The 26,217-nt window shown below is 45.2% G+C and overlaps 1 protein-coding gene across 5 annotated transcripts in view; it reads left to right on the top strand.

The window, feature by feature from the left end:
* Window positions 1-387: 387 nt before the first annotated feature.
* SPRED2 (sprouty related EVH1 domain containing 2) overlaps window positions 388-26,217 on the top strand; it is a 117,062-nt gene continuing 91,232 nt past the window's right edge. Inside the window, exons 1-4 of one of the 5 annotated variants that reach the window (XM_057497136.1) lie at window positions 388-718; window positions 1,523-1,701; window positions 1,784-1,966; window positions 3,294-3,964. In XM_057497136.1, the coding sequence (XP_057353119.1) occupies window positions 3,939-3,964 (26 nt within the window). In that variant the 5' untranslated portion in view covers window positions 388-718; window positions 1,523-1,701; window positions 1,784-1,966; window positions 3,294-3,938. The remainder of the gene's footprint in view (window positions 719-1,522; window positions 1,702-1,783; window positions 1,967-3,293; window positions 3,965-26,217) is intronic. The other 4 variants (XM_057497138.1, XM_036920733.2, XM_036920737.2 and 1 more) reach the window with 4 other exon arrangements.

Raw genomic sequence — 26,217 nt, forward strand, 5'->3', positions numbered from 1 at the left:
CCACCGCTTACTTAAACATAATAAAGGCACCCGGCGCCCGAGGCGCGGCCCAGCAGCCGCAGGGCTGGGCTCCGGGCAGACCGGAAGGAACTGATAAACCGAGCGCTAATGACACCCGCTCCCTCCCCCGTCGGAAGTGTCCTTCCAGCGCCGGTCATTGAGAAATACCGAAGGGGCAGAAATAGGGGTGAGGTGAGGACAGGCAGGGGCACAGCTGCGCGCGCCTCGCGGAGTGGGTAGTGGGGGCCTCGCGGCAGTAGGGGGCTTCTGCGGTTCGGGCCGCGGCCCGGTGGCCCAAACCTTAGAGCACAGTGGAGTGCTCCCCAAATGACCCCCTTCCCCGCGCGCGTCCAAGCGCGTGGTTGATCGGATCCTCCCCTTCAACCCCCGCTCCCCGGGGTGATCTACACTCCCGGCCCTACCGGACCCCGACCGGTAAGGAGTGGGAGGACGCAGAGAAGGGGCGAAAGACACGAAAGAGAGAGAGCAGATTGCAGAGAAGGATAAAATGTCGGCTTCTCTCCGCGCCCATATTGGGCGGGAGGGGGCGGGGGCCGCCGCCAGCTTCCGAGTGAAATAGGACCTGCGGGTCTACTGAGCATGCCCGTCCCGCGGCCGCCGAGGGTCGCTCCAGTTCCGCGTTCCGGGCTTTCCGGGCGGCCGGCGGGAAGAACAGGGTGGGGGTGCTCCCTGCCTGGGACTCGGAATTGAGAGGCTGGTAAGTGGGACCCTGCAGCGAGCTCCGCTGGGTTTCTGTGTGAGCATGTCCAAATTACTTGTGAAGCTCTCGCTCTGAGTCGACACTCTTGATTTGATAGTGTTCAGAGCTGACTGCCCCGTTTTGCTGGTTGTGGGAGAGAGACGGGGATGGGGGTATCTTTCAGCAATGTCATTAAAGCCCTGAATCCGTGTAACTCCCTATTCTGGTAACAATTTGGCAGACTTTGATAACACGTTGATGCTCATCAGTAAACATCTGAGTTACTCTCCCAATATCGCTGTTTATTCTGTGGAGCTACAGAAGCCACAACTAGTAATTGATGGGGAAGATCAAGAGGTGGTTTCCTAGGAACATTTCCATAAAAAGGCCCCTTTTGGATGATGAAAAAAGCAGAAGACAATTGGAAGATATTATTAAGAGGGCTGTGAAGGACCGGGAGCGGAGTAGGGAGCATCTGGTAATCCAACTGGCTAAAGAGAAGAAAGAGTTGCCATTAATCTCTTAATTTGCAATGTGCTTAATGCAATACCTTCAGTGTATAGTCATTTAATCTTCCCAGCAGCCCTATATTGCGGGTATTCTGGCACTACAAACACTGAATCCGAGGTTCAAAGAATCTAAGGACCTGCTGGAGTCTGGCACCAAGACATCCAAGTGGGGACCTGGTGACTCCTGGACCTTAGAATGTGTTCCTTTGTTTCTCTGGCTGCCTGGTCCTTGTGCTGGGCCAGTCATGCACTACTGCCAGTGGAGAGCCCATAGTAAGTGGTGATGACACTGATTCAGCTTGTCTACCTGCAGAAGTTAATCACCTCACCTGCCACCTTGCTATTTGGGCACTTTGAAATTGAAGGGCATAGCAGAGATGCCCATTGCATGGATAATTTTGACATGGACAAAGTCTCTGTTCCTGGAAGTCTGGCAATGACTGAGTGGGATCTCTTTTAGCACCTTCAGGAGAAAAGCAACAGCAGCCAAAGGTGAGAAAGTAGGTAGATGCCTTAGCCTTATGGGGATATAGAGAACAATGAGATCTTACTTTTGGACAGTGTTTTCTCCTAGACTCTCAACGACCTCAAAAACAGAAAGACAATCTTGGCCTTGTTATCCCTGTTTTATAAAGAAATTGAAGAATTGCTAAAAGTCTCAGTCAGGGTCTCAGAGCTGCTAGGAGAAAACCAGAACCTAGGTGTTCTCATCTGTCTAGTCCCCTTTACACCACCACACCAGCACTCAGCATCAAAGGTAGGTGAACCCCAATCCACATCCACAAAGATCATGGTTGTGACAAGCACAAAGCCTAGAGTAAACCACTAGTTTCTCCTGACTCAAGGTGAAACTTTTACTATATTTGGAGCACTTACGGTTCTTCAAACGCATACATATGCCCTTTAGATGTCCTGCATTTGAGGCATATATTTAATCTTCTCCTTATTTGTTCAGTGGTTTCTATTTACCTAAAATCTCTGTGTAGGGTAGAAAAGTCTCTTGTGCTTGGAGAGGAGGAAGGGGCAGGGACTGTATCTCTTGCTCCTTAGCAAATCTCCAGAAGGAAATATCCAATGGCTACGTAATTCGTGAGACCTAGTGTAAAGTTAAAATGTGGAGTCCCTTGTTCTGACACTATAAAGAATATCAAGACTGCAACAGGAGAGCATCAAAGTAAGCAATGACCCGAGCCCAACCGTGCAGGGTTTTTGCCCAGGAAGCCAGCACTGCCCAATGCCCAGACAGTGCTGCTTGGAGCGCATGCGCCCACCCAGGTGGTGGTCCCAGGCCAAGGCAGGAGAAATAAAGACAAAAGGTAGGGGGAGCTGGACTGGGGGAGCTCTCTTACCATCGCGCTGTGCCAGAGTCCACAGGGCTTGCAAACTCTGGCCCAGGAACTGACGACCTTCAAGGGCCTGGGACAAGGGCCATCCTCCACCAGTATGAGTAATTGTAAAAACACATTTGGGCTTTAACTTTTAACCCGGGAAAGCTCATTATTTCTACAGAAATGCAAACGTTTCTGGGCTGTGTTGGACTTGGCTTTTATTTTTTGTGTACAAATGATTCCTTAAAAATGCCTATTCACCAAGCAAGGCAAAAAAGATCCCAAGATTCACATGAAACTGAAAAGCCTCTGCCATTCAGAATCTTGGCAAAGGCACCTGTGCCGCCCCCATTTTTCCTCCCCACATTGGGTGGCACTTGGTGATCTGAGCCCGACCACACCTCCGGCTCTTCCCTAAACTGTCCGTCTCCGTCCCTTATCCCCCCACCAACATTTTTAATCCAGGGGTTTGGAAAAGGCAGGGAACCAAACCCGAGCCAGATGTGTGCGAGTGCCCGGCTCCCGGCTCCCGCCTGCCCCCTCTATGGGGGAATCTTAAAACCCGGAGCGCTGACGGCAAGGATCTGGAGCCAGACAGACGCCGCGCAAACAACCCGGCTCCGAGGTCCTCCGGGAGTGGAAGCGGGGGGCAGCGCGGGGGAGGGGTTGCGGGGAGAAGGAAGTCGGGCATGCTCAGTAAGAGGGACAAAGTTTTTTTTTTTCTCCCCCCCGCCACCTTTTTTTTTCGGTCGCAAGTAGGAAGCTTTTTGCACTCCACCACCTCTAGCCGCTGAGAAGACGTCATCGCTTCCGCCCTACTTCCTCCTCCTGTTGGCGGCCGTGAGAATCCAATATGGAGTAAATCGGTGGAGTAGAGAGATGGGGCTCGGACGGGGCGCCCTGCACCGCCTCCCAGGCGCACCTCCCCCGGCCGCCGACCGCTCCCGGGAACCCTGATTGGCCCGGCCCCCCGGGGGGCGACCTGGGACCGAGCCCCGAAGCGCGGCCGGCGCTCTCCTCCTCCGCCTCCTCTCTGTCCCCGCCGCTCCACGGCGCGCTTGTTTTTCTCCTCTGTCCCTCACCGCCGTCTCCGGCCCAAATCTCTCCCTCTCCGCCCGCTCCTGAGCCCCCGGAGCTCCTACCCGCCTAGTCCCTCGGCGCTGCGGCGCTCACTCCCCCGCAGTGTGCCTTTGCACCCCTTCCCCCAAACCTCACCCTGCGCTCCGGTCGCCCTCCTTCCCCTTCAGCCTTCTGCGGCGCCCCCTTTATCTGTAGCTGCCGCCCCCCCATCCCAGCCAAATGAGGCGATCTCCGGAGATGTGAAGAAGTGGGGTGAGCGGACAGGAAGATGAAGGGAGCAAAGCTGCCCGCCGCGGGACAGGCGTCTAGGTGAACAGGAAAATGACCGAAGAAACACACCCAGACGAGTAAGTTTGGCCGCGGGGTGGGCCAAGGGTGTCCCGCGGGGGCAGCGTGGTGGCCGAGGCTGAGGACGCAGGCGGGGACGCTCCTCGGGTGAACTTGGCTTGTGCAGCGTCTCGCTGGCCTGTGGGGTTGGGATGCGAGGTTTTGACCCTTGTGGAAGTGAGGAGGGGGCAAAAACTGTTGCGGGCCGGCGGCGGCGCGCCTTGGGTCAACGGGCTGGTGGCCACTGCGGGGTCCAAGGGCGCGCGGGTGACCTCGGGGCTGTCCCGGGTCCCTCTCCGGGGACTCAAAACACTCCCTCTCTCCCCCGACCCCGAAATCCTCAGTAGCCGGAGCCGAAGACCTGACAGCCCCGCTGCGACTTCCTGGGGTCGGTGGGTGTCACCGTGGTGACTCTGTGACTCTCCTGCCCCGCCGCTCGCCCTGCAGTCCCTTCAGGAGCCCACTGGAGCCCAAGCTCCGCCATTTCGTTTTCTTGAATCGCTCTCATTTGCATACCACATTTTCATTCATAAAAAATACGGCGGAGCTGGGCGAGGACCAGAGCAGCCTGAGAAGGGTCTGCGCGCGCCCGGGTCGTTGCGCGGGTCAGCGTGCTGCAGCCTCCCGAGGGGTCCAGCGGTGTTTGTGAGAGTGTGTGCACGCGCTTGTGGGCCCGAGACGGGCACCCCGCGGGGTCGGGGCAGCTCGGCGGGTGGATCTGAGTCGTGTGCGGCTGGGGCGGGCGGGAGTGTGCGGGGCATTGCTCTGCAGGCCAGTGTGTGTGTGTGCGCGCGTGCACAGGCCCGCGAGCCTGGCCCGCGGGCTCCAGGGGAACAATGCTCGGGCGCTCCGTCGGAGGGGCTGCAGGCTGACCAGCCGGTCCTCCGCGGGACCGGTGCCCTTTTCCAGACCCGGGCCAAGGTGAGGTTCCTTCCTGCCTCGCGGCCGCCGAGTCCAATTCGGCTTTCTTCCACCCACGCCCGAGGCGTGTCCTATTGTGGGTGCAAGGGAAGCAGGGCTTCAGACACCGGCGCCTGAGGTCGTGGGCTTCGGGTTCGAGCGGTCACCGCACCGCGACCGACGCCGCTGCTCAGTGGCTGTGCAGCCACTTTTTTTTTGTGAATAAGACGCTCTCCTTTATTGTCACATGATATCCCTTCCCTCCTCCCCTGCACATTCATAAATCTGGAGCCTGTCTCGGCTCCTTTCATTCAGAGCTGCCATTAGCCAAGGTAGCGGCGGCGCGTTCTGGGGCGCGGAGGGCCAGTGTGTAGCCACGGGGACGAGCCCGGAAGAAAGGCCCCGCGCGTGTCTGTGGGGGCTTGGGAGGCTGTGAGCAGCCGGCTCTCGAGGCCTTGGGTCTTCCCTCCGCGAGCATTGAGGCTCTATGCAGAGAGGGGAAGTGACTCAGGGCTGGGCGACGGGAGGGCTTCTCTTGCAGCAGGTGACAGAATTGCCGTGCACTATTCTAAGAATCTACTCACTTAAAAAAAAATGCCCCTTTATCCTTTAGCGTCTGCTGTTGCCAGGCCAGGCAAGAGGGGGGTTGAAAGTGTTGTTTGGGAAAGGGAATTTCCTTCCTGCGGGTCCCCCAGGGAGCTTTGACAGCAGAAACCCCTAGCCTCCTGGACACCTACAGCTAGAGAGGATCCTTCCTTGTGTGTATGTCGCAGCAGTCATACCATATCTACCGTTTTTTCTATATTAGGCATCCTGCTTTTCCTTCGTGTACTGTATCGAAATGGTAAAATGCAAACAAATTGTGTTTGTAGGGCTTAAATACGGAGAGGAAGGCAAATGCTGCTGGGCCTTGCCCCTTTTCAGACTTGACTAGTTCTAGGTATTTTTATGGGTCGCCGTTTGCCTTTGCATACACGAATAGCAGCAGTGGCCAGGAGGGATGGTTGCCATGCTTCGGGATTCAGGAGATTTATTCCACAGGCCCACCTTGGGTTGCTTGGCTCCATCCCTTGGGAATACTGGCCTGGCCTCTCCCTTTTCAGGGCAGCACGTCAGTTTTGCATCCTACCTCATCTGGTATCCAAAGCAAAGGGATTTCCGGTGGGATCACCAGCAAGAAATAAATACCTTTATTTCAGGCTTTCAGAGCAGTTCAGTTAAGCATGGAACTGGCTGCCGCCTCTGCTGTCAGAGGCCCATTTGAGACAATGGATATTTGAGGACAGGTTCTGGTTTCAGTTAGAGAATCAGAAAACTGGCGCCTTCGCCCACTGCAGAAATCGTCTTCTGGGGATTACTTTTAATGTAATGACCTTGGCATGAGACATGAAATGCCTGGCAAAAAAACAGGCTACATGGGCTGTAAACTGCCATTTGTGGACCCTGCCCATTATATTGTTAAACGTTTTTAGGTAATAACCCATCTGAAAAACTCTTTAAATGTTAGTGCAAGGAAGAAGGTTTATCTCTGAGTTAGAGAGGTTACTGAGATGGCTTTTTTGTTGGTTTTTTTTGCTACCCCTGTCTGGAAGCTCAGACTACTGGCTTATGGTAGCCGTATTAGCCTAGGTTTTTGCTAGATTTATTTACCCCTTCTCTATATGAATTTTGATCTCTTTTCTCTTCTAATGGTTTTATGTTTGAGGTCCATCAGATACCTTTTCGAAGTAGGCAAACTGTGTTACTTTAAGAGAATTAGTGACATCGTACTGGAGACCTAGGGGAGATGTAGTTGTGCCATAGGTAAAATAGGTTTTCTTGACAGCCCACAAATATTTAGGATTTGTATTAAATTACACAAATATTTAAATATGTTACATTTAGCATCAGAGTACCATAAGTCAGAATCTTGCAACTGGTAAAATCATGCTTAATTTAGAAAATATTAAATGTTTTGCCTTTTAATGCTGTTTTCCATGTCAATTTAAAACTTATCTCTAATAAATATATGGTAATTCAGGAGCTTGTCAGGCCCTTTTGCCAATGGTCCTAAAAACAGTTTCCATGTAGAAAATACACCACTGCCTTTCCTGTGATCCTGCTCCAGATGAGAGAATGTATGTTAAGCTTTACAATTCTATGGATTTTTAAAAATAAAAATTAAAAAGTAAAGAACATCAGCAAACTGTTGAAAGTGTTCTTTTGCACAAAGGAGTGGATGATTTTTTTTTTAATCGCATATATTTTTTCAGCATCTTTAAAGCATCTGTTTGACTGTTGATGGTTGGAAATTCACAGACTAAATGAAGAAATCCTTAACTGAGCTGTAAACTCAGAAGACAAGGAGCTGTCATTCAGCTTTATAACGTATTCTCGTGAACTCTCCTCTGCAACACACATTTTGCTGAGAATGAATTCCTAGTGTCACCTTGAGTCATATTTTTTCTGATGTTGAGAGGTAGCCCATTTAAAAAAAAGGCTTGTTTGTTTGTTTTGTTTTTTTGTTTTTGCCCAAACCTTTCAAAGAAATTAGACATCAGAACTGTTATATCTAAATACAGGAGTTTATTCCTGAAAGATAAGAAATACCCTTCCATGAAACCACAATACTATCATCACATTGCGCAAAATTAAGAATAATTCCCTGATGTCTTTAATAGTCTCAATTAACTGAAAAATGTCTTTTTAAACTGGTTATTTCAGCCAGGAGCCAAATATCTTGGGTTAATACATTGAGCATATATTTAAAGCTCAAGGTTTAGTCATTTGCTCACTTTCTGATCTAAGGCAAGTTACTTGTGTACTCAGAAAACTCAAGTTTTATCTGAGTGAATAAAATAGGCAAAAATATTACTAATTTCATGGAGTTGCTGTGAGAATTAAATGAGATAGTATATGTAAAACAGTCCAGCACCAAGCAGAAAACAGGTGTGTAGTGTTGCTCTTTGCAGGGCACCGAGATTGCTTTCTCAGCTTTTTAATTTTCAAATAACCGCACAAAGAAGTGTTACCCCTTTTAACTGATAAGGAAGCCTAAGTAAAGTTATTTTCCAAAGCAGCAAACATATTCTGGACTAGTTTTTTTCTTTGGTCTTTTCAACAATCCTATCCATTAGATGGTATTGTCTCCCCCACTTACAGATGGGGAAACTGAGGCCCAGAGGGGTTAAGTAAATTGCCCACAGTCATCAGTAGCTGAAGGTGCTAGGATTTGAGCACCCCAGCTGCCTGGTTTAGGAAGGAACAGTGTTTTCAACTGCTGTGAGTTTGTGTCTCTAATGGGGAGAGGGAGAGAGGTGGCCAGCCTTAGTCATTCTGATTTAAGAGCTCACAGTGTTTCTGCCACTCATTCTGTCCCTAATTCTTCTGAACTGGTGACAATCTATCATTGCTGTGGTTTTTTCCACTTCCCTTATCTTCCCTGAAACTGCTATGAGGCACATACTGAATTACAGTGAATTAAAATAAACCTGGGCTTGAGAATTCTGATACACCTTAAGATAATAGAAGTGTGAATTCAGCGTTGGTTATTACTGGAGTGTTAGCTCTACATTCAGTGAAATAACAGCTGTGGAAATTAGACCCATGCAACAAGTATTGATTCATATTCCTTGCATTCATGTTCAAAAGGGGATGTATTTCTGTTGTATGTGAATAGAATCCTTAAGTGTTAAAAACATGAAGTTAACTAAGCAGAATTGGAATCTTGGTCCATTCATCAGAAAATCTTGAAAGCAAACAAAGCACTTGGAAAGACCTTAACAAGCTTGTAAGCTGGGCATCTTCGTTGTATGAAGTCACTGTCCTTGCATAAAGTAGTAAAGTTAAGTGCCTCTTTCAGGGCCTGAGTTCTAGTTGTTGATGGCACCTGGCCTAACCTGTATCTGCTAGGTTTGTTTTCACAAGAATATTAGCAAGTGCTACCTCCTTTCTGTATAACTGATGCCCTCTGCTTCCCACTTCGTTTAACCAATGAAAATATAAAACGTGGATCAGTACTAAACCATCTAAAATTACTTTAAAGGAAGCTTGTCTGCTTACTTTCCTCTTTATTCTGAAATTCTTTTCTTTCTTCCTTTCTCCAGCAAGTGAAAATTTGCTCATTCTGCTGAGCCTTTTCTGAGGTCCAACTAGGTTCCCCCACAACACACACACTCTCCAAGTCAAAAATCGAGAACCCCCCCCACACTGTGTGGCAGTTACCACCATTTAGAATTGGGCTTATGCCCAGCTAGAGACCCAGAATATGAACTTTCTGGATTCAAGATTACGTCTCAACTGTTCAGTTTTCTAGTTCTTGGCCCAATTTCTAGTTGTGTGACCTTTGGCCACATTGTGGTTGTTTCATAAATGTCTATTGAATTAAAAAATGGATTCAATTAATTTAAATTGTTTCATCACTGCCAACTAATGCAGTATTTATAATTCTTGTATTTGGGAGGGTGTATATAGTCTCCTGAGAAGTTTCATGTGCACATAATCCCTTGGTGTGTTTTGTGGAAATTGGGTGCAGAATTATCTGGTGGTGGTGATCTGGGACTGACAACTCAAAACTATTTTGATTCCAGTCACTCTTGGGAACTGAGAAGCAAATCTTGAGTGCCGTAAGCCAAAGCCTGTGCTTCTTCCTCTGCAGGAGAATTTCTGCAGAAATCACAGTATTAACAATTTGCAGTAGCTGCAGGGTTCTGATGGAGTCTTTACACTTGAAGTTGGAGACAGCTGCGCTGATGAACTCCAATACTGGCATAGTTCCTGTGTTACTGGCCGAACACAGATACACGGTCTAACAGCAAAATCCTCAGAAACTGAGCAAGATGATAATAGAGGCAGAGCAGGAAGTTTTGGTGTATGTGGTTGTTTGTTTTGGTTTGTATTTTCTTAAGGAAATTGGGCTTTTTTTTAAAAAAGACCCAGTCATATCGACAAACTTGATAACTAGTCTTATCAATGTTTCCTTTTTAATCAATATGTAAGGCTAGAACGTTGATGATTTTAAAAGGCATTTTCTAGTGCTATTAGTTGCTGGAATAGAAGGAATATTTTGCACTGGTGCACTCGGTACTCTGTGGAGCAAAACGCATTTTCTGTAATGCTTGCCAGGTAGGCATAAAGGATTGTTACCACACATGTGTTCCATGTCATAGAAAGGAAGTCAGGCCGGGATCTTAGTAAAATAGTTGATATTAACTGGCACAGGAGTTGGCTGAAGTATAGAACAATTGTTTTATAATTGTTCATTTCTCGGGTAATTTGTCAACAGTATGTTTGAATGTGCCATATTGTGCACATGATAGTGTACTTAACCTTTTTTACACTACTATCAAAGGGTAGCTGAATATTTATTTAAAAACAAAATTTTTATGTTTACTTGCACGTAGCACGCAGAGGTAAAGAAATGGCTTTCGACTTCACCCTAGCAATTAGCACTTGTGAGTAAAGATAATTAGAACAATGCGGGCAGCTTCTAAAACATACGGCTTTGGCTCCTCTATGTACTAAAATAATGATTTTTCAAATTTTTTTTTTCATTCTTAGATATATTCCTTGTAGTCCATTTGTAAATGCTTAAAGATTAATTATCAGCATAAGTTTTTTGATTGTCTTTCCTAGTTCATCTCGTAATGACATCATTGTCTTTTCATGTTCACTGTTTATTCCTTGTGTTTCTTCTCACTGCATTGCTTTGGCTCTTGCCTCCACTATTGATTTTTCAGATAAGCGCTGTTTATTTTGTGTTTGCATCCCACCCTGCGAATGCACAGAGAAGCTTGGCCTATCTGCCCTTTTTGGTGTGGGAAGGATAGCTTATTAACCCCTCTACCCATAGCTTGGCAGAGTGCTGAGTCCATGGTAGGCTTTCTACCAATGTTCATTGATTAGTTTAAGTAAATATTAATTGAAAAATAATTTTACCATATATGAACATTTAAGCGATTATTCATGTTGTACCTACATTCAAAAGGATATTGAGGTTGCTTTTAAAAAAACTACCAAGAGGGGCAGGCTGCATAACAGTAGTGGAGGTCACATTCTGCTTCCGCCCTCTACTGGATAAGGGACCCTGGCACGTGTGCTATGCCATGGATTAATATGAACTAAGTTCATTCTGCTACTATGTCATAGGACCTTAAAAAGTAGAAGTGGGATAGGGAAGGCAAAGGGTTCCAGCACAGCACCTGATAAACGGGGCGTTCGGTAGCACTCATCCACCTCTGGTAGGTCTCACGTCATAGAACAAAGTATCATTTGTTTTCAGAGTTTACAAGGCCTTTCCAGGCAAGAAATGAGATTCTCACTTTATGCCTAGGAGAGTTGCTCAAAGGGATTTGTGGGAGGAGAATTAGAGCCTAGAAGTCCGGTTCTGCTCTTTGTTTGACACTCTGGTGCTCTCCTGGTGGGCAGGCCCCTCTAGGATAGCACTTAGATTTGACACTATGATATCAGTAATGCCCACCTGACTATTGGCCCCTTTGTGCAATGATTCTAGTTGGCTGTGCTTTTTGAGAATTTGTGTTACTCTAGTAGCTTGTCTCCTCTCTCGCTGTCAGTGTACTTAGCTGTAGTAGCATCCTTGGCTCTCTTGCCATCCCTATCTGGGGTCTAGAAAGCATATTGCCAACAGTGTTCAAATTGTTTCTAAAAATAAAAACCAGTAGGCTTAGAGGGGATGGGTAGGGTTGAGGGTTCTCTTAGGAGTAAGTTGGCTTATGACTTCTTTGCCTACTTGCATGCCAGGTTGTGTTTACATTTGATATTTCCAGCCAAGGAATAAAGTGAATGCTGGACCACCAGTTTAATCTAATCATCAGTATCCCAATAATTTTACTCATTTCTATAGACCTTTCAAAGCTGCATGAGTGTGAATATAGTGTTAATATAGTAATTGAATTTCTCTCCTTTTCTTAATAAGTTAAATCAGATCTGTGATTTTTCTCAGGCTCCAATTCCTAAACAGGTCTCCTCTGCCAGGGTGGTTTGCATGTGCCCAATATTACTTCTAGCCCTGAAGGCGAAATGGTTGCCTTCTCATTAATTTGTGTGTGAACAAATCAGGAGTCTGCTATTTAGAAACCAGCTTTGAGGCCCTTACTACCTACCCATTCTTAGATGGCTTTTATGGCAAGGAAAACTAGAAGGGATTAGATTTCAGGTATCTGGAGCGTGGTAGATTTTGAATCTAAAGAACTTGATTTAGAACGTAGTTAGATCCTAATTGTAAAGCATGTGTAAGTAATTTTATAAAATGAATAACTGGGGTTGATGCTCAAGGAAAGGGGGTGATTGACTAGCTGTTGAGTGCCATTCACTTTTACTGCACCTGTTGTATCAAGACACTTCCATCAGCTGAACAGTACCAGAGCCACTCAGAGGGAGTGTCTGCCCACAGGGAGCTGTCATTTCTAGGGTGCTGGGCTCTTTGATATGCCTTAAGGGTATGAGGACAGTATCATCTTGATGATGGACTAACTGAATGACTGCCAGAGTTGTTTTCCTTTTCCTTCCCCTCCTTCTGCAGGTTCCCTCCTAGAACTGCAAGAATTGGGGTACTCAGACTTGGTGTGGGAGATATCCCTTCATCCAGAGCATGTACAGAGCTGCATACTCTTTCCAGAATCCCTTAACAAGTTCTGCAAGTTATTTTTAGGGTGAGTGTGTGTGTGTTGTGCGTACATGCACTTGCACACTCCACATGTGGATGGAATATGTCCGACAATTGTGTCCACAAGCTTCAGGCAAGGAAAAGATACAAAGAGGTTAAGTATCTTGTCTGAGGAAACAGAGCAAGATTTTTTTTTAATTGAAGTATTGTTGATATATAATATTATATTGGTTTCAGGTGGACAACATAGTAATTTCAAAATTAATACACATTACTAAATGCTCACCATAAATTAGTAACCATCTTTCACTACATGAAGTTGTTACATTGTTGACTATATTCCCTATGCTGTACATTTCATGTCTGTGACTAATTTATAATTGGAAGTTTGTCCCTCTTTATCCCTTTCACATATCTGGCCCATCCCCCCTGGATTTGTTAATTTTAATCCAGGTCCTTTGACTGCAAATCTCATGTCTGTAGAACATTATGAAGAACCTCCGTTTTCTTATATAGAAAATCTGTGTGTACAGCTTAGTTTATATTACTGCTGGGCGAACACAGTTAGAACTCACTTCGAATCTTGTAAGCACCTCAAAACCGAGGTGACCTTTCTTCCTTGTATGTTTGTTCCTGTTCAGCCCTGTTCATTGAAGTGGCCTTTACTGTACTGATACAAAGAGCCGCTCTCTGATATATCCTGGGAAGAGCACTAGCCACCTTATCGTGGGTGGAAAGTGTGTGTGAGCAGTCTGGCTAACGAAGCACTGTATTCTCCTGGACCTGTGGCTTAGCCTGGCTGTTTTGTGAGGAAGGCTTAAACTTGAACGTGCATAAGGAATCTTGTAAAATGAGGATTCTGATTCAGTAAGGCCTTAGATTCTGCATTTCTAACAAACTTCCGGGTACTGTTTGTACCACTGATGCCTGGCCCACACTTGGAGTAGCAAGTGCCTATCTGTGGCTGTGATAGTGATCTCACAGCTGCCAAGTTTGTGGTTTCAAAGCTGACTTTTGGTAAAATTGAAGACACAGGCCCAACATGGTGTCACTTCTGCTAGGCCAAGTCACCAAACCAGGGCCTAATACTTAAACCCAGTTATTTTCAACCTCCCCCAGAAATGTAATCAGTCAGGAATTTTCTGGTCCACATCACTGATAGGATAATCTGTCAGCTGAGCCTCTCTATCTTTCCTGAAAGAAGCTGGGGTCATCAGCATTTTAAGACCTTTGGCTCTTCTCCTAAAAAAAAAATGACCTTAACAGAACCAATGCCTAATTTTCTTTACTAATAACTTCCACCTTCCTGTCTGTAAAAACCCTTCCACTTTGTACAGTTTTTCAGAGCCTCTCTCTGCTTGCCAGGGAGGTTGCTGCCTAATTCATGAGTCGCTTAATAAAGCCAATCAGATCTTCAAATTTACTTGGATGAAGTTTGTTTTTAACAGTTCACATGCTTAGCATTTAGAAACTCATTGGCCAAGAAGGTGGTGCTTATTATATGCTATAAGAGATAATATATTAAGCACCTGCCATTCCCCATCCCTGGCAGGACTTCCAGCTGTGCGGTATACCTTTTTCAATGGCATTGTTCTGAAAGAATTTTTTCTTTCCTTTTTTCTGTTTCTCCTTATGGCTTCAGAAAAGTTCTTGGTGAATGCCAGGAGGCCCAAGATCTATCATTTACAAAGAAACAAGTGCCAGCACTTGGTGTGTAATGTCTGACAGCTGACATTCTGCACCTTCCAGACAAGTCAGTCTTGTATAGAAAGCCTGCTGCCCTGGGAAGCAAGCACACTCAGCCCTAGAAGAAATCACAGGAAGTAATTAAACAGAGAAGGTCAGAGAAAGAGGAAGTGGTTGTGTTGTTTCTGATGCGAATAGCATTGTTGTTCTTGGGGACCAAGATGATGATGTTTAAGTCTTCTGGAATGTGACTGCTTGGGGATTTGATTGTATTTAAATTGCAGCCCTTTGTGTTTATTCTTTTAGACAGCAATCTAGTTAGGAAATGAATTGCTTTTAGGTCTTATCAGGAATCCCCACGTGCCTAAGCAGAAGTCTTAGGCAGGGAGTTGCTTATGGCTTGGCAAATTGCACTTAAATGAAATGAATGTCAAGACTATTAGAGGTTAATTTTAGGTGTCTGGAGTTCTCCCTAATTCTCCTGATTAAACACTTTAACATAATAGTTTCCTTAATTGGCATAATGATGGAATATTAGCATGCATATTAAACCATTTACCTAAATTTGAATAGGGTTAAAATGCAAATTACCCATCACTTGTCAGCACTTACTTCTTAGAGATAATTCCTGGTAAGAGGTGGGGGGACAGGCTGGAATATGAATCAGAAAGGGGCTTTCTTCCTGAGGTTGCATTGCTAGGAAAGCCAGGAATAGATGAGAGAACTGAAGTGAAAGACCCTTTGTTCCACTAGAAAGAAGTACAGTAAATGTACCAACACCTGTAATTGTAATAACTCCAACGTGGAGGCAGATGCAATGGGAAATCTGGAATGAGGTGACCATAAACCCTCTCTCTGGTCGTATTTTCATTAGACTGTCATATTTTTCTTTCACAGGAAGGCAATAAAAGACTTAAGGTCCCTACCCCACTCCCCAGCATTTAGATACTACATCCAAAGTCTTGAACTGATGCCACCACCCAGCAGTTTCCAAATAAGTCACTGAAAATCCATAAGCACGGCAAGTGTTTATGAACCAAATACATAATGTCACTCATACATATCTGTTACTCTCTTGCCCTGCATAGCTCCTTTACAGAATAATAAAAACACAACCTCATTAAAACACTGCAGAATTCATGGTGGATGTTTGTCATGTATCTTTCTCAATCTTCAGTCATTAAAAAATACAATGCCTGGGGAGACTTAGAAAGTTGGGCATCTTTGTGACCAACTTTCTGGGTGTAAGAACATAAGTGTGGTCATTCTGTGGGAATGCATGTGCAGAGGATGCCTTCCCACTCAAGGGTGGATCGGTGGAAGGTCTGGGAGAAAGCAGAGGCCCACTAGTTGGAGGTAGTTGGGTCAGGGTGCAGGTGCGGGTGTAAAATGAGTCAGGACCTATCCTAGAGACTTGGCATAAAGTTAGGTCTTTTGATTAAAGGAGGGAAAGCTGGGGGTGTGGGGGCGAGTCTCCGTCTTCCAACTCTAGCCCTTTCTGCTCTTGCAGTCAGCATTGTGGAATACCTGGTCTGTGCAGTACACAGCTCTGTTTATTGTGAAAACAGGATACACCCAACACTAGAAGCTCCCAAGTAGCAAAGAAGATGAGTACCTAGTTGCCATGTGTAGTGAATTCTGGGAGTCAGAAAACTTAGGTTCCCATCCCTTCTTTGCCACTAACCTGTGTGACCTTAGGCAAGATGTCAAACTTCTCTGGACTCAGCTTTCTCATCTACAATGTGTTTAGTACCATAGTAATATCGGAAGACTCTTTTGTTCCAAATATTGTGAGGAGAGTTCATGTTTTAAAAGAATGATTTTTATTCTTATTTAAAATAAGCATAATCTTTTTTTAAAATAGAGAAAAGCACACAGAAGACATTAAAATCTTTTGCTACATCAGTCAGAGGGGAGTTCAAACAACAAGGTAGGACTTGAGCTTTAGAGGACTCAGATGTGGATGGTTAGTGGTATTTTGTGGGGAGACCGGTGGGTCAGGCAAGATAGGACGGATTTCATGTCCAGAGGTTTCTTCCACAGACAGGGAACTCTAGGTTTATGCTGGAGTAGCTCACTTAAGAGCAGGTTGAGGTGGCTGAGGCCAAATTTGGGAAGCTGTTGAATGCTAGGCTATCAAAGTGGGTGTTTGGACATTTGTACTTTAGGTAGAGTGGCGGTGTTTAAGATTTTTGAAGCAAAGAGATGATGAAGTGATTTGGTGGTAAATTCAAACTAGTCAGACTAGTAAAGGGTCATGCTGGAGTCAGGGAGGCCACTAATTATTGTGGACAGAGCTTTTCTCTCTGGCTATAATTAAATGCAGTGGGCACTGCTATAAAAAGCTTGTTCCAAAGAGGGTGTCATTATATATATTGGAAGGTGGTCAAGTGGCTGTGAAATTCAGAATGATTAGTTAATCAACTTTGTAGATCAAACATACAACCTAGGAATAACCCCAGTGGTGGTTTTGGTTTTTGTTTATGCTTGGTCTTAGTATTATCGCTTCTGCAGCAATAAGGCCCTGGTCCGCTGAAATTGCCTTTGTGAAGTGGCAAATACATTGCTCTTTCTTCATAGAGTAAAACATACTCATAAAAAAAACTTCATAGAGTTGACCATAAACCTGTAGAACTGGAAAGGATCTTAGGAAAACACCCACTCAGCTCCCTTCTTTGACATATAAATTGCAGTCTGGAGAAGTTGAGTGATTATATTGGGGTCACACAGCTGGTTGGTGGTTTGGGATATGTCTGCAAGCAGATGTCCTCGGGCCTTGGTTCCAGCAGTCCTGTTGTGGGTGTTGTTAAACATTCATGCAATTGCAACCCTTGAGTTGTTGAGCCTTCAGGAGACAGGAAAAAGATGGTGGAAACTCAGTCTAGGTAAACAGGTAAAAGTGGTCCATGCAGATTATGAGGCATCAACATTGAACAGATTGGTGGCCTTGCTCAGCCTCTGTGCAAAGTTGCAAAAGATGAGCTTGCCGCACACTTCCTGTGTGGCTTGCCTGCCTGCATCTGGCAGGTAGGGGTCCTGAGGTGTGGCTTTCACGTGTGTCTCTGAAACAGGAGGACAGGAAGTTGAGGCAGAGGGGGCTTCCTTCAGCTGGCCATCCTAGGAGAAAGGAGATGAGCCATCTTAGATGAAAAGTTGAAATGCATGTGATGTTTCAAGGTTTTTGCACCTGGGCATCAGCAAAAAAGTTCATGAAACATACCTATGCTTGTTCTTCTTCCCCAGCTTTAGTGCCTTCTATTCTCCCCATGTGCTTGCTTTTAATGTTAACTGCCAAAGCTGTGTGGTCATAGATGGCAGGAAGTAATATGTGATACGGAGGTCTGGGGTGGGGCTAGGTGGATGCCAGGATGGGAAGGGTGGTGGTGTGGGTACACCAGCCTGAGAACCCTGCACACTTCTCAGCCAAAAGGTGCTGGCACCACAAAGAGGAATTGTTGACCAGCTGGACATACAAGAGCATTTTTTGTGGTAGCTCTTCTACTTTTTTATGAGGCTGTGCTTCACATGGTAACTCCAGATAAAGTTGGGATTCTCCTCTGTACTGAATCCCACAGCTAGTGTTTTGGCCAAGGGCATGTAGAAACCCAGGCTGGAGGAAGAATGACAATTGCCAAGTCAAGATATAGTGTCTCTTAGAGCCCAGGGTCCAGCAGACAGGCTGGGAGAACATATCCCACTTTGCATGGTGAGAATTGATCCATTTCCAAGTCCTGCTCTGAAACTATACATTTCAGTCAGCACCCCCCACCTTGCAATAACAAGATTCATACCGCCTGTGTAGGAGAAGAAACTGGTATTTTAAAAAAAAAACCTTCCCTTGGGCTTCTTTCCCCTCCCCTTTTGTTTCCCCTTATTAATCCCCATCATCCAGGCGTGCTTTTTACTCATAAAGGATGCCTTGTGGTCCTGAGGATTCCATTGTGGGGCTTCAGGCTCCTGGTTCCAGTGCTTCTGGATCATCCAGATGATAAGGGCCCTTTGATTATAAATGGTTTGCCTGCAGATCCCCCTTCCATGTTCAGTGTCCAGGGCACAACAGTGACCAGGAGAATTAGACAGGTGTGGTCCACCCCCCTGTCCCCTGGCATGCAACCTGAAACAGAACCCCTCCCCCCAATTGTCCTAACAAGGACAATTTATCAATATAACAAGAGGCCCCAAGGTGGGGCCCATCTGGGGTGGTTTGGGGTGCAGTCTAGGACACAACACCCTAACATGTTTTCCACTGACCTTTCTCACCCCTAGACCAGTTGAATTAGAATTTCACCCCCACCCACTGTGTCAGTGTGAAAATAAATCCAGGGGATTCTAATTTCCTTTAGACTAGTTGGGGTTTGGAAGAAGGGAAGACACAACCAAACCTAGAGGGTTGAATACAACCAAGAGGGTATTGACCAGGGATCCTAGTAAAAGATCCTGGTTAAACATGTAGGCTTACTGTGGTGGTAATTTTTCAGTATATTACAAATATCAAATCACTGAAGCTAATATTTTATGTGTCAATTAATCTCAAAAAAAAAAATTGATGCCCCAGTCTGTCACAGCCACTGCTTTACCTGGAGTAGTCTGACACATCAAGGTATTCAGAAGGCGGCACACATCCATAGCCGTGAGTGGGAATGTTCTAAAGAAGGCTGCTCCTTTCCATCCCACCCTGTCCTCTTGGTTGCATCTCATTCAAGTTAGATAACAATCTCTTAGGAAGATGTCAAGTTGATGTTACATGTGACATGGGATCGTAATAGACAATGCAAAATAAGTTCTAATTGTTGATCCAACAGGTCTTTTATTTAATAAAAATACTTCTGAAGCACATGAGAAAAATCGCTTACAGCTGCCCCAAATTACAACTTTTTTATTTTTTAAAAAAGATTTGGCCGAAACTTGGAAAGCCCTATTATTAATTTTTTTTCAGGAGTTTTCCTCAGTGATGTAAAAGAGGCCTTTAGGATACAAATTCAGCTATTTTAATAGTTAAAGTAGTAAATATAGAGAGGTGTTTTTAATTTTGCTCCCCACCCCCCATTTTTGGTGGAGTGGGGCCAGTTATTTTACAGGGAACAAGAATCGTTCTTGCAGTTGATTTTTGACAAACCTTTGTTAATGTGGGACTGGTATTTGCTAGAATTTAAAGGAAAACAGTTACAGAATCCTGTGCTTTTACCAGAAATGAAGATACACTGATTTAAAACAGATGTCTCTAAAAAAAACTGATGCCAGGGTTTAGGATTGTAGCTTGTCTACCAGAAGTGTGGCATTTGGGGGGAAGGCTGAAAAATTGTTTAATGGAGAAAACACGAAGGGCACACTTCAAAATGGAACAGAGTTTTGCACAACAATGTGATTGTACTTAATGACACTGGACCATACACTTGAAAATGGCTACAGTGGTACATTTTGTGTTAGGTATGTTTTGCCACAATTAAAAAAAAATACTTAAGCCACATTTGATACTTAATTCGGCAATCTCTATATCCAGTAGAAAAAAACAAATGTAATGAACCGCTCTGATAAGTTTTGGGGTTAGGGTTATTCATGGTCAAGGACACAGTTGTGTAAAAGCACACAGCAACCCGGCACCCCCACCCCACCCCACCCCCATTACAGGCTCTGAAAATCTTACCAGTTCAGGGAGCTGAGAAGTATGTCCTGGTCTACCACACTGGATGTACCTCCAGCTTTTGCTTGGACTTGAACACTTCTGAGATAAGGAACCCATGTGCCCAGTGACTTGGATGTGCAGTTCTGATTGTCAGCAGGCTCTGTGGAACCCGTCCTCCAAAGCAGTGACAGCTGGTTCTCTTGTCCCAACCGCCCTGCTGGCTGACTCCCTTTTCTGCTGGTCAAACATCAGCCCCGACCTCTTACCAGTATGCACATTCAGCCATGTCTCTCGCAAAATGTGGACCCAGAATTAAGGTGCTTTCCCAGATGCCACAGACTCTTAGACACTATGACTATTTGCCTCTCTTTCATCCAGTCTAGGGTGGCTGGGGGTCACAGTCCGTGTAAAGGTGCTAGGCTGTTGCATAGAAAATGCATGCTGCTCAGACTGAACCTGCACCTACCTTCCTTTTGATGGATATGTGGGTCACCATCAGCTGCTCTGGGCTTAGAGGAATAGTCATCTCTCCCTTTGAGAAGGCCAAAGGAAGGCCCTCCTTTGCCAGCTTGAGCACTTGGGCATCCTGTTGGCTCGTGGTGTGCTGGGCAGGGATAGGGAAGAGCATTCCCTCCTGCTGTAAACAAACTCTCCGTATCAAGGTAAAGGACTCAAGTCTCTTGTATCACCAGGGTGATAATTATTGGTAGGGCTGTGGAAGGCCAGGGAGAAAGAGTGAGCTGCTTTTAGCATTGAAATCCATTGTTTCTTGAAGCTGGTCCTGGGCCACTTCCTCAGTCAGTACTCTGCAGGGCTTGTGAAAATACACATGTCTGCATGCCCCTACCGCCACCCCTGCCCCAATCCCAACACCCTGGATCAGCCTCCTGGGCATGTGGCCCAAGGAATCTCTCCCTACTGGCATTTTTGAAACTCTCCCCTAGTGATTTTTCTGCCTGCAAGCCAGAGTTTGAGATGCACTTCCTAAACTGTAATTACATCCTTGAGGTTCATTTTTATAACTGTCCAACTACTGAGTACTCATAAATCTTAAGGCCACCTTTGAGCTTTACTCCTGCCACCCAGTGCTTTAATAGTTCCTGAGTATGTGTTTATACAATCTGCATTTTATGAAGTCTATAAAGATATATTTACCCAACAAGTCACCAGCTCTCCTAAGGTCAGCTTTCTTCGATTTATATGAAAGGCACTTAACTCAAAGTCAATTAACACCAAGATAGAAACCAATTAAGGCAAGGAAGTGAGCTGTTCAGGCCCACATTCCATCTGTTACTTTTGTCCCCTATTTTAGCTTAGTTTTACAGGTTCCTTAAAGCCAGTTCTTTCACATAACCTGTGCGTGTGTGGCCCATTACAGCATCCAGGTGTAAGTGTTATTTGTCATGTCATGTGGGAGTGGTGTTTAAAAGCATATAATTTAAGTAATTATTCACTATGCCATGTTAGCACTTCCGCAAGTGACCAAATCACCCTTCCTCCTGTAAGCAGTAGGGATGTCATAGGAAAGCTAGGGAAGAAGGGAGGGGCACTAAGTCTCCTGCAGTGTGGCTTTCAGAGCCTGGGTTGAATGAGCCTTGCCTGGGTCCAGAGCTATGATTTCCTCGTTTGCAGAGAGTAATTTCCTCAAAGATTGGCTGGAGGATTAAAAGAGCGCACGTGGATCACGTGCGCAGCGGGGTGGGGCGGCTGGTATATGGAAAGCAGTCCATTTTAAAAAGAGGATCTGCTGCAGCTGAGGAGGATGATGAAAACAAATTGAAAACCCTGAGACAGAGCTATGGTTTAAAAAAGATTTGGCTGAAACTTGAAGGTTAGCAGCTGCAGTCAGCTAAGAGCCTCTGCGCGAGGTTCTCCCCAGCAATAGGCGCAGGAAGCCTCCGGTCCTCTCACACTGGCCAGGACCCCATCCAGACGCCACCGGGGTGCCCTGCACTGAGACCCAGTCCTCAGAGGAAAGGCATCAAGTGCAATAGGGTCCTTCCGGTCTCACTCTAAGCTCTCTGCATGACGTCTTTCAACCTAACTTATCAAAAGCATCTCATCCTTAGGAGGAAAAAGGTAGGTCCTCTTTTGGTTTGATGTGTGAACCATTTTATCCAGTGAGGTTAAGAACTGGCATGGTAAGCGCAATGAGATTTTAACAGGAGACTGCCTGAAGAGGTGTAATTAAATGCTGCAAATATGCTAAAGATCCCAGCCTGGGCAGGGAAGCCGGATGCCCACTGTGACTACTTGTGGTCTCTGGCATCAGCACATGAAGTTATGCGCTTTTTTTTGCATTTAAAGTTATTCTTAAAGTCTTCGTCAGGAAACACAGTTCTTGTTACTAGAAGTGAGGCTGTTAAGGTGGCTTTATTCTTTTTTAAGTAGTGTCCAAGTGCAAATTGTCCTTTGAATAGAACTAACAATATGAGGCTTGTGAGGCTTCAGTTAGACGCAGCCCCTGAAAGTCCATGCTGCTGCGTCTGGCACATTTGAGGTCCTTGGGATATGTGCCAGGTGAATGGTACCTGTGTCTAGGAAGTAGTTTCAACTTACTAGAAGCAGTTCCAACTTAAAGCCTTTGAGGGAGCCTGAGGCCGAGACAGAAGGGAAGGATCAAGCCCCCCTGGTAGGCAGCTTGGAAGATGGAACCACCAAGAGAGGAGAGGGGCCCAAGAGACTGGTTTTTCAAGGAAACTATCTCGGGAGCTGGAAACAGACTGATAAATCCTGTCTAAGTGAAGTAAATGGGCCAGAAGAATCTCGAGCTATTCACCGCTTGTTCATTGAATACCAAGATTCTCCTAGACTGTGCCAAGGATTTGTGACTGTCCAAGGTGTCAGAGAGGACTCTGGGAAAGAAATAGAAGGAGGAGGAAAGGAGGCATGGCCTGGGTTGGGGGCGTATTAGAGAGTTAGCTTCCACATGTGGGCCATGTCATAGACATTTTGATAACATTTTTTTCTGTCCCTTTATCCTCTGGCTTCCTTGTCCAGCTTTTGATACTATTGTTTGTTCTAGAAAGTAAAATTACTAGAGCATTGCACTCAGTTGTGTTAATTGTATTGTAAGACACCCCCAAGAGCCAAAGGGAGAACTACCCCAAAATGGAGTTCTGGGGAGTTGCCTGTGCTCCCGAGGTGAAGCATGAGGGGGTATGGTGTCTTCACAGGCATGAGGGCAAGTGATCCAGCCACAGGGAATAAATACAACTTGATCTTTTGATTTAAGCAAACCAGACACTAACATCTAGATTTGTAAAGCAAGTGAATGCGGGGGTGTGTGTGACAGTCACAGTACCAAAGAGTCTGCATAACGTTGCTTGCTGTAAATAGGCAGCACCCCCACCCCAGCAGAGGGAAACTGTATGCCACGAGCCCATCCCTTTGATACCAGCAGTTCTCCTTCATCTGACCACACAGTAGTAGATTAGAGCCCCCTTGAGCTGCGTCTTGTCTTGGCGAGGACAATTTAAATGGCCCTAGAGATTGTCCTTTGATGGGTTTTCACTGCATGTGGTGTTTTCCTTGAATTCAAGCATAGATGTTAATCACTGCCCCTCCACCCCCTACCCCCAATATGGATGTGCAGGCATCTCAAGTTCTGTTCAGAAGTCACTGGGATTTGGGAGTTTCTAGCTATTAAGGTCAGAGACTTTCTGATGTGGAACTTGCAGTCATGAATAAAGGAGCTGAATGCCCCATTTGAAAAAGAGACTGAAGTTTCCACTGCCCCAAGTAGTGTCCAGTGACTTGGACCAGAAGCACGTTTGAGCCACTGGGGCAGGCGGCTTGATGGAGATTTGGTGGCCTCCCCTGTGGATCTGAGCCCTCAGGAAAGGAAGATCTTATCGCTAAGGAAGTGGCAGCTCCCTTTATCAGGCCATTCTGGTGAGACAGGTTTGCACCCAGCAAAGGAGAACTTGATGTTAACTGTATCTGGCCTGTCTCTCAGCTACTGATTTGGCAAGCAGAAGGAAAGTGAAATAACACATTCTCAGGTATGTGTCGCTACCTGCCCGACCTTCCATTCTATCCTCACCCCTGAACAACTCCCCCCAGAGATAAAAAGAACATCCCAGGTGTGGTGCACACAGCGTGTAATGATTAACTTCATTTCTACAGCTAGTTAGGCTCCTTCTTATCGCCTCTGTGAAAGCTCCTTGCAGTTTTGGAGGCAAACTTGTGCGCACGGACACAAGCAGATCAAACACTTGGTCCCACCCTGTCAGACTGGGCTCTTTGATTTGGGGGAGGGAAGGAGTGTGTGGCTGGTGTTGCTTTCTGCTTTTAACATTTCAGTTCCTTATTCTTTTTTTTTTTTTTTTTAATAATTATTTTTTATTGAAGGGTAGTTGACGCACAGTATTACATTACATTAGTTTCAAGTGTACAACACAGTGGTAGAACATTTATATACATAATTCTAGGTTCCAGCTTTCACCCTACCAAGCTGTTACAATATCTTGACTATATTCCTTATGCTATACATTACATCCCGGTTACTTATTTATTTTACCATTGGAAGTCTGTCCTTTTTTTTTTTTTTTTTTTTTTGTGAGGGCATCTCTCATATTTATTGATCAAATGGTTGTTAACGACAATAAAATTCTGTATAGGGGAGTCAATGCTCAGTGCACAATCATTAATCCACCCCAAGCCTAATTTTCGTCAGTCTCCAATCTTCTGAGGCATAACAAACAAGTTCTTACATGTAGAACAAATTCTTACATAATGAATAAGTTACATAGTGAACAGTACAAGGGCAGTCATCACAGAAACTTTCGGTTTTGCTCATGCATTATGAACTCTAAACAGTCAGTTCAAATATGAATACTCATTTGGTTTTTATACTTGATTTATATGTGGATACCACATTTCTCTCTTTATTATTATTATTTTTAATAAAATGCTGAAGTGGTAGGTAGATACAAGATAAAGGTAGAAAACATAGTTTAGTGTTGTAAGAGAGCAAATGTAGATGATCAGGTGTGTGCCTGTAGACTATGTGTTAATCCAAGCTAGACCAGGGCAATAAAACATCCACGTATGCAGAAGATTTCTCTCAGAACAGGGGGGGTGAGGTTCTAAGCCTCACCTCTGTTGATCCCCAATTTCTCACCTGATGGCCCCCCTGCGACTGTGCCTGTCTTAGGTTGTTCCTGCCTTGAGGAATCTTACCCGTCTCTGGCTAACCAGTCATCTTCCGGGGCCATACAGGGAAATGTGAAGTTGGTAAGTGAGAGGGAAGCCTTATTGTTTGAAAAGGTTAGCTTTTTACTTCTTTGCATATTTATGCCCTGTGGCTTCTATGCCCAGCATTTGTCTTGAGGTATCTTTACCACTTGGAAGAATTATGATACTCGGTAAATTTGATATGAGGCACGAATTCTATTTAAGGGTTGTAATTAGGAAGGAAGAAGAAAAGCTATAGAAGTAGCAGGCGGAAGAAAACATGGGAAGATTGATTATTTCTTTGATATATCTTCTTGTAGAGTAACTTCAGCATGTATAGGTTTTAAGCTACTACTTAAATTGTGCACACACATTAACATAATAGGAGTATAGTTACATAACCAAAGCATATCTGTAATTACCAGCCATCTCCAGTGAAACCAAGAAAACCAGTTAGGCACCTTAGGCATTTGTGAAAACTTATCTATGATATGGTGGATATTGTCCAACTGAACTTGAACAGTCTGAGAGAAATCAGACAAATTAAAACAACCCATTCCTGGGGAATGTTCACATCCCTTATGTTCTTTTAACAGTAAATAGTCTGTGGTTGTAAGACTTTGGAGCGCTACAATTTGCACTTCTCCAAATTCTTGGTTGAGTTCCAACAGTATAGATCCAGTCAAATTTGTTGTTTTACTGTATGCACAGGACAGCTTAGATATCTCCTTCCTCATTCCCATGGCAAGTCCAGGAGCTGGTGGGATGAGTGCATCTACAGCTGTAGCAGTGCGTGGATCTTTGTTGGGGTTTTTTGATGATCATCTTCTGGCATGAGTCTTCCAGAGAGTGCAGATGTTGGAAGTTCTTTTTCATATCGTATCTTAGTTCATTTTCGGGGTAGCCCAATTAGGCTTTGATCCTCTGTATAAACACAAACAGACCCTTTGCCTACACTTTTATATGCCCTTTATACCCTTGTGTAGAACTCGTTGGAGGTTACCACACAGGAACTGCCCTTTTTTTTTTTTTTGCTTTGTTTTTGGTATCACTAATCTACACTTACATGACGAATATTATGTTTACTAGGCTCTCCCCTATACCAGGTCTCCCCTATAAACCCCTTTACAGTCACTGTCCATCAGCATAGCAAAATGTTGTAGAATCACTACTTGCCTTCTCTGTGTTGTACAGCCCTCCCTTTTCTCCTACCCCCCCATGCATGTTAATCTTAATACCCCCCTTTGTCTCCCCCCCTTATCCCTCCCTACCCACCCATCCTC

This window comes from Manis pentadactyla, chromosome 2 (assembly GCF_030020395.1).
Source record: "Manis pentadactyla isolate mManPen7 chromosome 2, mManPen7.hap1, whole genome shotgun sequence".
Lineage (NCBI taxonomy): Eukaryota > Metazoa > Chordata > Mammalia > Pholidota > Manidae > Manis > Manis pentadactyla.